Below are 10,466 nucleotides of genomic sequence, written 5' to 3' on the forward strand. Positions count from 1 at the left end.
CCCTACGCGAGGGTTTGAAATAGATGGGGACGTTTCGCAACTCGTCGCCGATGCAGGCCACGGCGTGGAGCCAGCGCGTCCACGTGTGCGACCGCGTCTTGTATGTCGAGTGGTGGCAACGACCGCCGGCGTCGTGGTGGCCGACGCGCCGCCTCGTACCGTACGAGCTCCAACTACCTACGTCGCTGAGCCTTGGCCACGTCGTGCGCACGGCCGGCGCTATTGACACTGCGTCCAAGGCGCTACCACCCGACCACACGCTCTGCATTTCGCTGCTCGCAGACGCGCAGGCGCATCGGGCCAAGGCCATTTGCGTCATTGGAGCGTGGCGCCTCCTCTTTCACAGCACGACGGCGGCCGTCGCCCACGCGCCCTTTGAACACTTGTACTTGCCACCCGACCCGTTTTCATCGTCCCCGACGTTTCCGCTGCACGCACTCGACTGGCTACAGGGCCTGGAGAAGGCGGCCAGTCTCGGCTTTGTCTCGGCCAATCTCGACGTCGACGAGATCGAGCGCTGCGCGAGCGGTGACCACGGGGCCATTACGTGGTCGTGCAAGAAACTCGCGGTCTTTCAGCCGTCGTCCTTGGCACTGAGCCCCTACATACCGTATTTTCAAAAGCACAATACGCGCGTCGTGATTGCGCTCGAGCGCCCGACGTGCGTTGATGTGGTCGGCGTCGAGTACCTCGACATGACGTGCGAAGGCGAGTCGTGGGACTCGCTCTTCAATCGGTTCCTTGAGGCGGTCGAGAGCAGTCACGGCACGGTCGCGGTTCACTGCAGCTCGGGCTTGCACCGGTCGCAGACATGCGTCGGCGGCTTCCTCATGCGAACCTACGGCTTCTCGGCGCGCCAAGCCATTGCGTGGATACGCCTCGTGCGCCCGGGCTCGCTCGCGCCATCGCACGTGCACGCGCTCGAGGCGTGGGAGCGCGTCTGGTCGGGCAAGTCCCAACCCGAGATGGAGTCGGCGCTCACCGTGCACATTGGCTCCATGACGCTTGGCACGAGCCTCTTTGCCAAGGACGCGGGGAAAGCCAAGAAGCGACGCGACTCGATGAAGCCGCTCACACCGCTCGAAGGCTCCGAGTCGTTGGCACCGCGTCAAATCTTGCGCGTCGGGTCCACCCCGAATCGGTCCCGACTGCGCTTATGACCAGCCTCCACGTACACCACCTTAGCATGCCTGTCGCTTCCCTTAATGATAATACAGTCCCCGTACTACAAGCCATCGCATTTGTCTCTAGTCTACCAGTCGAAAGGACAGTCTGTCGACTCGTGCACCAACATCTGCAATCTTAGTCGATTGCACTTTTACGTTTAGTTGAAGCGACTCGCCTATTATTAGCGGGCGCCGACGGCAGCATGGACCGACGCCCGGCCAAGTCGATGTTTGACGCCGGTGCGTTGGCCTCTACAAACAGTTGGGTGACGAAGGCGCGTAGGCATCTCGTCCAAGTTTTCCCGCCAGTACATTGGCGCTGTCTACGAAGACACGACGCTCAACGCGGCGACCGCGGCGCGGCTCCGCGCCGAGCGCAAGCTCCAAGCGCAAGAGGACGCCATTGAGCGCCAGCGGCTCAAGATCGATCTCGAGGTGTCACCGTGATGATGACGACGCATTCTCAACAAATCGTAGATTCAAAAGATTCAAAACGCGAAAAGGACCGTCCAGCGCAAAAAGCTGCGCGAGGCCAAGCGAGTCGAAGCGCGTTGCCACGGAGCAGCGGCTGTCCTGCAAGCCGCCGCGCGGGCCTTTCTACAGCGACTGCATACACGACAGACCGTGGCCGCGACGACCATCTCGAGCGTCTGGCGCATGCACGTGTCGATCGTCGCACGACATGTGCGGGCCCACGCGGCGGCCACGCTCACGCACGCACTCGTGCACCGGGTGCGGCATCGGCGACGGCACCAGGCTGCGCACCGCCTCCAGACAGCATGGCGCCGCCACCGGGCTTCTCAGTGCGAATGGCTTGCGCACCAGGCGCACTGGCAGCAGCTGCATTCGGCAGCAACAACACTCCAGAGCGTGTACCGCATGCACGTCGTCCGCGAGACGTTCTTGGACGTCCTCGACGCTGTGATTCGGTTCCAAGCACTCTACCGCGGGCACGTCGCGCGTTGTGCGCTGCCACCCGCCGAGCCGCAAGTCGACGAGCCCGAATCGGTGTCGATGGCGCCGCTCCCGTCGCCGTGGACCCCTGCGCAACGCGAGGTGCCGTCGACGATACCGGCGTTGACTGTCCTGCTCCCAACGAGCCCTATGAACAAAGTCGTACTGCCGAGCCTCCCAAAGCAATCCACCGCGCGGCTTGAGGTGCCCGAGGCGCGCGCCAACGTACCAATTAAGCAGCTGCGACAGCGCCGCAAGACAATTGCGGTCACGCTGAGCCCAATGCCGTACCAGACAGTGCTCGTCCAGCGCGCCGAGTCGGCGTCCGTCGCGCCCGACGAGGACGCGCACAAGCGCAACATGGCCCACGCGGCGCTGCGGCGAAAAGTACTTCTGCAGCAATGCCAAGAAAAGCAGCGGCAGATGGAAAAACGCTTGAAGCAGTCGCAGCTCGAGGTACGACGCCGATCACCTTTACTGCTGTGGGCACGCGCGCTTGTGTAGCGAGAAGCTCTCGAGCGCACCCTCATGCTGCGCGAAGAGCGGCGCAGCCGCGTTCTCGCCAAGACCGACGTCCGGCTTCGTGTCGCCGCAGCGCGACGGGCTGCCACCGCCGACCGCCACGTACCCTACCCCTCTCTACCAACCCCAACCCTAGCTTGCGCGTAGATCGTGGAGCGAGAGACCGCCGCCATGGAGAAGGAGGAGCGGCAGAGTCGACTCGCGTGGAAGTGGCTCATGCGTGCCAAGACCCTCTCGACGGCCGTCAAGCCGCGCGCCTCCAACCAAGTGGACGAGCCAAAGGTGGTTCGAAAACAGCGTCTGCCCAAGCAGCAGCCCAAACGCGCCAAACAAAAGCGCCAGCTGCACCAGGCCGAGCGAAACGAGTCGGACGCGCTCTGGGCCGACGACACCTTTGACGAGCTCGTCGACGAGACGGTGCTCAATGGCTTGCTCGTGCAATAACCGTCAACATGAGACTACAAAATCAGGGATCGAAGAATGATAATTTTCCTAGTGCTTGCGCTCAAAGAGGTAGATAAAGCCGGCGCCAAACGGCGGCGTGTCCGAGACGGCCACCTTGGCGTCGTTGAAAAAGACCCACTGCCCGTCCTTCTTGATGTGCGCCACGTAGTGCCCGCTGTGCGTGTTGGGGCCCATGTGACTCACAAACCCGAGGAGCTCGTACTCGTCGCAGTTGGTGCTCTCCATCGGGTTGCTCTGGGTGCTCTGAAACGATTGCACGTGCGTCTCGAGGTCGTCCATGTTACCAAAGAGCCACTCGGCCGCGCGGTCCGGGTCGTTCTTGGCGTGGTGCAGCGCACACGCTGCCTGCGCCGGCGTAAAGCCCATCGCGACGAGGTTCTCGGTCGACGGTGCGCTCGTCGACGAGGCCGCCTTGGGGGTCGGTGGGCTGTTGAAGTTGGCATCGTCCATGTGGGCAAAGATCCACTCCATCGCGGCTTCGGCCGACCCGTTATTCGTGGCGAGGGCCGCGCGCTTGCAGCCATTTTCCGAAAAGCCCATGGCCATGAGCTCGCTAACGAGGCGCATGTCGGGCTCGGGGCCGACGACACCCGCGTCTTCCGGCAGCAGCTCTTCGTTGTCCTGGAGACCTGTGCTGCGGTACGCGCCAAGGCGAATCGTCTGCGGCATTTGCACGCTCACGTCCATCTTCTTGGGCGACCAGTCGTCGGCGACATAGTACCGCTTCATCTGCACGAGGAGGTACTTGGGAAACGTCTTGAACCGAATGCACTTGGCGGCCTGTCCCTTCTTGCCGAGCGCGGGCGACAAGAACCCGTCAATGATCTCGGACGCAAACGTCATGTCGAGGCAGGCTGCGAATGGCACATCGGCCACGATCTGCTTTTGCGGCACCTCTTCGCTCTCAATGCTGGCGAGTCGCTGCCGCTTGTTCTCCTGGACCTCCGACTCGTTGACGGCGGCGTCGAGCGGGATCTGGAGCTGCAAGACATTGTCGTGGCGCGTGACGTACTTGACCTTGCGCGACCCGAGGCACTCGAGGCGGTCTTCAAACGTGAAGTCAAAGAGCGACGACGTCGGGAGGCGCCCGAGCGGACCGGTGTCGAGCCGCGATGGCGCCGCCGTCTTTTCTTTTGCTGTGAGCAGCTCGAGCAAGTGTTGAATGTACTCCATCGCATCTTGCTGCCGGTTCGAGCTAAACTCGGCATGGTTCTCCCCGACGAGGCTGCGCAGCATGAGCGGGCGCAGCTCCTCCGAGATGTACCGGTCCGAGTAGATGCCACGGACGACCTTGGAGAGCTGCAATGGGAGGTCTTTGGCCGGCGAGGGCGGCACGGGCGTGTACACGGAGGGCGAGAGGTACCGTGCTTGCACGGCGGGAATCGCCACGAGCAGCTGCAGGACCGAGTTGACGTAGCAGCTGTTGCCGAGGTTCGTGAGCCCCATGAAGCCCTTGCCCGTGATCGGCACGAGCGTCTTGCCTTCCTCCATGATCGAGTCAAAGTCCCAGTTCTTGTTGAGCTCGACTTCGAGCTCGCTCATTGTCTTGTCCGTCTTGGTGAGCTCGTCGACGCGGATGCCAAAGTGACGCAAATGATCCGCGAGGTATGGGTCCATGACCATGTCGTCTTCTGGGTAGCTGTAAATGTCGCCGCCGCCCGACGCGGTGATCGTACCGAGCTTGACCGCCAGCGGGAAGACCTTGCCCGTCTCTTCGTAGTGGCGAAGCGCTTCGCCGCAGCCGCCCGTGCCGTCAAAGTTCTGCCGCCCGCAGCCCACAAAGCCGTCGGAGAGGTTCATCCACAAGTTCTCCTTCTTGTCGCATGTCTCGCTCGAGCAGACCCAATGCGCGGGGTTGGGCGACACGAGCTTGCAGTCGTCTTGCGGGAGTTGCACGAGCTCGAGCGCATACACGGACGTTTGCAGCTCGTGCTGCCAGCTCTTGACCTGCTCCTTGACGTAGTTGCCTTGGTGGTTGAGCACCGACTCGATCGAGTTGCGCACGCGCGCTGGCAGCTCCGGGTCCGAGAGCTGGTAGCCCGTCTTCTCGGCGCCGTTGAAGAGCACGGCCGTGTACGTTTTCTCGATTTCAATCTTGTCTTCCTGGAAGCCGCCTTCGACGCCGATCGCGAGCTTCGTCACCTCGCCTTGCGGCTGCTTGATGATGCCAATGCGCACGTACTTTTGATGCAAATACGTCTTCTGGCCGGTCTTGGCCGCGTCCTGCTCGACCCAGTCCTCGCCAAAGGACTCGAAGCTGCTGAGGTTCGTGTAGAGGCCGCCCGGCAGGAACGGCGTGTCGAACGAGATCATGCACTCGTCCTTGTACACGGACGTGGCCTCGGTCGCGATCGCTGCAGGTCCAAACGCGTCCATGCTGCTGCTCGTCGTCGTCAAATGAGCTTTTTCGAACCCCACTTTTCATCCGGATACGCTGCCACTTGCCCCGTCGCTATCCGCACCGTATCCGGCATCCGCGTGGCAACGTTCAACGCGTTTAAACAGCCGCCGTGGCATTCCAAACGTGCGCCAAAGTTCGCCACCGTGGTGCGACGCGATGGGTCCAATAGGTTATTCTGTCGGGAGGACAGGTTTTAATAGAATGGACGCGTTTTTATACAGCGACCAGCGCCATTGCCGCTGGCTCGCCTACCGTCGTCCGAAGAGATCACACTCTCGTACCAAGATGCTAGGGCCACAGCGGTGCTGCAGGCTCGTCGACGGCCATAGCGTCGTTGCCGGGGCGTCGAAGGAGCCCGTTGACGCCACGTGTCCGACTTCAACGACCAACACTCGCTCGCACGACCTGCACTCACCTTGCCGCTTGTTCGCGATCTTGAAGGGTCTCGCATGCGCTTCCAGGACGCCCACGGCGGCGGGTGCTCGTTCCGGAGCAAGGCAGCGGTCAAGAAGGTTGGCGTCGATGCGACCTCGGAGACGCCGGGCGTCGAGTTTGTCTCGGCGGACACGCAGACTGCGATCGCTGCCGACAGCTGGTGCCAGACCGAGCCGATCGAGTCGTCGACCGGCAAGGTGGCTGTCGACGACGACCGCGTCAAGGCCTTTCTAAACGATGTCGGTGGGCTCATGTTGCGCGAGATGCAGGCAAGCGCCAAGTCGCTGGCCTTTGACGGTACGATGCTCCATGGCTCCGCTGTCACACGGCCATCGTAGACTTTTCGGTCGAGGAGGCCGATGCTGACGACGCCGACCTCACGCGCCTCTTTACGCTCTCGTTTGACTTTTTCACGCACTTCAAGGCGCCGGCCGAGAGTTGTCGCTCGTACAAGAACCCATCTCATGGCCTTACTCTAGGCAACGGCGGGCGCCCTTCGGCGTTGCAGTTGCAATGCACGGGCGTCTCGTGGAATGCCACTGGGTCCGTGCTTGCGGTCGCGTATGGCCGGTTTGACCACTCGGGGTGGTGCGACTACCGGTCCGCGCTCTGTCTTTGGAACATCTTCCACCCTGACTTCAACGTGGCCAAGCCCAGTGTCGTGCTCGAGACCTCGGTACACCTGGCCCGTTTTCTTGTCAATCGAGTGCTCACCTGACGGCTAGAGCGGTCTCATGTGCGTTGCACACCACCCAACGATGCCTGCTGTCGTCGCCGCCGGCTCGTTCAACGGCGAAGTGCTCGTCTGGAACACGGCGCTGGAGGAGACGCTCGTCGCGTCGTCTGGCATTGGCGACTACTTTCATCGCGAGCCCATTGCCAAGGTAATTCCTCCACCAGATGAGAACTTATGGCTCATTTGACCAGGTGTCTTGGATCTACGACCCTGTCGCACGCGACTACAATGTAAACGCCTTTTGGAGGCCGAGAATATGCATCGCCATCTAGATTGCCAGTGTGAGCGGCGACGGCAAGGTGCTCGTGTGGCAGCTCAAGGACAAGCTCGCATACCCTGTGGAAGGGTACCTTTTAGGCCCAAAAGCCAAGCTCAAGCCGAGCAAGGGCGCGCCAGCGCCGCTCTTTGGCGGTACAAACCCTTTCTGTTGCATCGACACCTCGATTCTCATGCAGGCGTGGCACTTGCATTTCGCACAAATGACCGGACGAACCGCAGCTTTGTCGTCGGCTCGGAAGCCGGGTCCATTAGCCGCTGTTTCGCCAACAAGGCGACCAAGATGACGGCCAAAGGCGGTACCGCCGGCACCGACGTCCGTTCTTGTCCCACGTATTAAACTAGAGCTCAAGTGGTCCAACAACGCCCTTCGCATCGCGAGTATGGCACCGCAGCCAGCCGACTTGCGCCGCTTCGTCGAAGCGTATGCCAAAGACAAGAAGCTCCGAGACGTCCGCGTCAGCGCAGTTTTTGACGCCAAACCCGATCTCAGCGCCCTGTACCCGAGCGCACTCGACTTTAGCTTTGAAGCGCACGGCGGCCCTGTGTACGACATGGCATTCTCGCCCTTCCACGGCAGCCTCTTTCTCTCGTGCTCGTCCGATGGCAGCGTGCGGCTGTACCACTACCTCCAAGTAGTCACCCCGTGCCTTCGTCATATTCATGGAACGCGTAGCGGGACCCGCTGCTCGTCTTCCAAGTCGGCACGAGCTATCTGTACGCCGTTGCGTGGTCCAAGACACGCCCGCTCGTGTTTGCGGTCGCGAGTGAAGATGGCAATGCCTACGTCTACGATCTGCAGGTGGGCGACATATGTGCGGGTGTCCTTGCTACAAAGGCCATGGCAGGTGAACCGACTCAGCCCGGTTGCGACCTTGTCGCTGCCCGAGGGGAAGCAGCGCGCAGCCGCCTTGTACACGGTCGAATTCAACCCGCGCCAGCGCAACTTTGTGGCGTGCGGTGACGGCAACGGCCTTGCGTACGTGTGGAAGCTCAGCTGGCGGCTCTCCAACTTGCGTCCGGACGAACGCGCCGTCCTCGACGGGATCGCCGAGCTCCGGTCGTCCAACAACAGCACATAGTGGCTTGTATAGACAAACGATTACGCCACGAGCGTGCATTTCGATATACAATAGGACGCGAGCTGCACCATGTAAATGCCAATGTTGCAGCTCAGGACCACGACAAGGACCAGCTGGATGCTAGCGACTGCGCCGTTCAGCGTTACCATCGCGGCGCGCACGTTCTCGGGCGACTTGTAGTAAGCTTGCAGCGTTGAGCTCCCAGCAGTCCATACGAGATCACTCGCGTCCCTACGCTCTGCGTCAGCATGACATATCGATCGCAGCAACGTACGCGGCGGTCGCGACCACATGGAGGCAGAGACAGGCAAGTACAAAGTGGCTTGCGGCCGAGAGGGCCGACACTACAGCGTGGACAAGCCGCGGTGCCGGCAAGAGCGCCAGGGCGAGCAGCAGCGACGCGGATGCAAGCGATATGCCAAAGATCGCGTTGGCCAAACCCGGTGCAAAGAGGAGGGGGAGAGCGGTGCCCGGGCACACGCCCAAGAAGAGGCACTGCAGCTGGAGACTCACCATCTACGTCAACAGTAGAGAAATCACGCAAGCAGGTTAGGGCGTTGTACGATGCTGAGGGGCACACAGAGGTGGTAGCAGGCGACCACGTCCTTCCACGTCATTATATCGATTCGTCGTCTCGGTTTCGTACAATAACGGTCTCATGGGACGACTCAAGGTCCAGAAGCGCTTGGAAGATGCGCTTCGGCGCCATGACATGCAGCTCGTCATTTGGATGATCGACTCGGGCGAAGTCCCAGTGGACGTCGAAGCCAATGGCGGTGACACGCCGCTGCTCCATGCGGTCGCTTACAACCAAATCGACGTGCTCGACTTGCTCCTGGACCGGTGCGTGATGGCGATGAGCTGCATGCGTGCTCATGAGGCGTCGTTAGAGGCGTCAACGTCAATGCCGCCAACCGCCACGGCAAGACTGCGCTCATGAAGGCCGCCGCGACGACCGACGTCGACACGACGGACGCGGTCAACATTCTGCTCCGGCGCGGCGCCAACATCTTTGCAAAGGATCCGAGTGGCAAGACTGCGCTCGACTGGGCGCGGCGCACCAACAACGTCCACGTCGGTCGTCGCCTCGAGCTGGCGGTACAAGCCCACATTGTCGCGCACCGGGTGACGCATGCCAATCAAGAAGCGGCGGCCCAGCACGACGCGATTGCGCAGATGAACGATGCACTTACGACGCAACTCCACGCGCTGCTTTCGCCGTACGCACCGCACGAGGTGCGATGACCGTGGTATGAAAACAGAGCCGGATGCAATGCGTGTAGGTGCTCGCGCTCGTGACGTCCGCCGCCGTCTCGCACGATATGTACTCGGCCGCGTTCCCGAATGGCCCGCCGTTCTTTGTCAACGCGGAGAGCGCGCAAGGGTGGACGGCGTTGACGAAGGCCGCCTCGGTCGATGACGTGGAGGGTCTGCGCTGTCTGCTGCAGCACGGGGCCATGGTGGATTATGAATCCAAGCTGCGGCATACAGCGCTGACGTGGTATGCCATATCCCGACGTGGTTCGGGTCATGACGTGATGACGTGCGTGATGTAGGGCGAGCTACTCGGGCCACACGAACGCCGTGCAGTTGCTCTTGCAACACCGCGCACGTGTCGAGTACATGACCCGGGAAAAGATGACGGCGCTGAGTCACGCGTCTCGGAATGGCAAAGCCCACGTGGTGGCGATTCTACTAAGCAAATACCGCGAGAGATTCCTACCCCAAAGTAGCCAGCCGGATTACGTCTCAAACGAAGCAAGCGAGTGGCACACGCACTTCTTGCATCACGTTCTCGCCGAGTACACTTGGGCACAAAATGAGCTGTCATAGTGACCTTCCCTTGATGTAGAGACGTTGTAGGCAAGTCGGCCATGGCTTATGCCACCGCCGGGGGGCATACCGACGTCGTCGCGCTGCTCCAAGGCGCGTGCGACCAGGCGCGCGCGCACGAGACGCATGTCACGACGCTGCAGGCCAAGACGCGTGTCGTGGCGTGCGCCCTCGGCTGTGGCACCGAGAACGCGCACGACCTCATCGGGTACCACGAAGCCCACAAGTGTCCGCGGCGCGACGTTGCATGTGAGAAGTGCAAGGAGCACATGCAGAGCCAGCACCTCGCCGAGCATGAAGTTCGCGCACATGTGTACGCGCGTAGCTGAGAATCGTGTGTAGAAGCGAACTTGCGCGTACCGCGATGTCACGTGCGTGAACCTCCAGTTCGGGTAGAGCGATTGTGGTATGTCATACTGCGTTGTCTCCAATGCCATGTAGATGCGCGGCGGTGCTGCCGTGGCGCACCATGCAGCTGCATCAGTCAGAACACTGCCACTACCGACCTGTCGAGTGCCGTCTCGAGTGCGGCAAGGTGCTGCAGTGGCAAGCGCGGCCCCAGCACGAGGTCGTCCAACCGCACCAATAGCCTTCTC

The 10,466-nt window shown here is 61.6% G+C and overlaps 6 protein-coding genes across 6 annotated transcripts; 4 read left to right on the forward strand and 2 right to left on the reverse strand.

Annotated features, from left to right (window-relative positions):
- Nucleotides 1–30: 30 nt before the first annotated feature.
- SDRG_07637 (hypothetical protein) lies at nucleotides 31–1,235 on the forward strand. Its single transcript, XM_008613483.1, has one exon. It carries the CDS (start codon nucleotides 51–53, stop codon nucleotides 1,158–1,160), a length of 1,110 nt encoding a protein of 369 aa, XP_008611705.1. The 5' UTR covers nucleotides 31–50; the 3' UTR covers nucleotides 1,161–1,235.
- A 96-nt stretch (nucleotides 1,236–1,331) lies between these two features.
- SDRG_07638 (hypothetical protein) lies at nucleotides 1,332–3,086 on the forward strand (the record flags this gene model as incomplete). Its single annotated transcript, XM_008613484.1, has 5 exons — nucleotides 1,332–1,406; nucleotides 1,450–1,601; nucleotides 1,644–2,576; nucleotides 2,625–2,744; nucleotides 2,790–3,086. The coding sequence occupies exons 1-5, from the start codon at nucleotides 1,370–1,372 to the stop codon at nucleotides 3,084–3,086; spliced, it is 1,539 nt and encodes a 512-aa protein (XP_008611706.1). The 5' UTR covers nucleotides 1,332–1,369.
- A 22-nt stretch (nucleotides 3,087–3,108) lies between these two features.
- SDRG_07639 (hypothetical protein) lies at nucleotides 3,109–5,514 on the reverse strand. The gene has a single exon (XM_008613485.1). The coding sequence runs from the start codon at nucleotides 5,481–5,483 to the stop codon at nucleotides 3,135–3,137; it is 2,349 nt and encodes a 782-aa protein (XP_008611707.1). The 5' UTR covers nucleotides 5,484–5,514; the 3' UTR covers nucleotides 3,109–3,134.
- Nucleotides 5,515–5,957: 443 nt separating this feature from the next.
- On the forward strand, nucleotides 5,958–8,037 carry SDRG_07640 (hypothetical protein; the record flags this gene model as incomplete). Its single annotated transcript, XM_008613486.1, has 10 exons — nucleotides 5,958–6,240; nucleotides 6,282–6,380; nucleotides 6,423–6,619; nucleotides 6,669–6,827; nucleotides 6,871–6,909; nucleotides 6,952–7,090; nucleotides 7,135–7,254; nucleotides 7,301–7,590; nucleotides 7,632–7,757; nucleotides 7,804–8,037. 10 exons carry the CDS (start codon nucleotides 5,958–5,960, stop codon nucleotides 8,035–8,037), a joined length of 1,686 nt encoding a protein of 561 aa, XP_008611708.1.
- Nucleotides 8,038–8,057: 20 nt separating this feature from the next.
- SDRG_07641 (hypothetical protein) lies at nucleotides 8,058–8,654 on the reverse strand (the record flags this gene model as incomplete). Its single annotated transcript, XM_008613487.1, has 3 exons — nucleotides 8,058–8,268; nucleotides 8,312–8,553; nucleotides 8,601–8,654. The coding sequence occupies 3 exons, from the start codon at nucleotides 8,652–8,654 to the stop codon at nucleotides 8,058–8,060; spliced, it is 507 nt and encodes a 168-aa protein (XP_008611709.1).
- A 41-nt stretch (nucleotides 8,655–8,695) lies between these two features.
- SDRG_07642 (hypothetical protein) lies at nucleotides 8,696–10,459 on the forward strand (the record flags this gene model as incomplete). The annotated part of the gene is made up of 7 exons (XM_008613488.1): nucleotides 8,696–8,880; nucleotides 8,928–9,273; nucleotides 9,321–9,538; nucleotides 9,594–9,839; nucleotides 9,890–10,169; nucleotides 10,213–10,262; nucleotides 10,312–10,459. The coding sequence occupies 7 exons, from the start codon at nucleotides 8,696–8,698 to the stop codon at nucleotides 10,457–10,459; spliced, it is 1,473 nt and encodes a 490-aa protein (XP_008611710.1).
- Nucleotides 10,460–10,466: the final 7 nt, after the last annotated feature.

The sequence above is a fragment of the Saprolegnia diclina genome (assembly GCF_000281045.1).
Source record: "Saprolegnia diclina VS20 unplaced genomic scaffold supercont1.22, whole genome shotgun sequence".
Lineage (NCBI taxonomy): Eukaryota > Oomycota > Saprolegniomycetes > Saprolegniales > Saprolegniaceae > Saprolegnia > Saprolegnia diclina.

Excerpts from the sequence above, each read along its gene's own strand:
- SDRG_07637 (XM_008613483.1), top strand. The coding sequence starts at position 51 with ATGCAGGCCACGGCGTGGAGCCAGCGCGTCCACGTGTGCGACCGCGTC.
- SDRG_07639 (XM_008613485.1), bottom strand. The coding sequence starts at position 5,483 with ATGGACGCGTTTGGACCTGCAGCGATCGCGACCGAGGCCACGTCCGTG.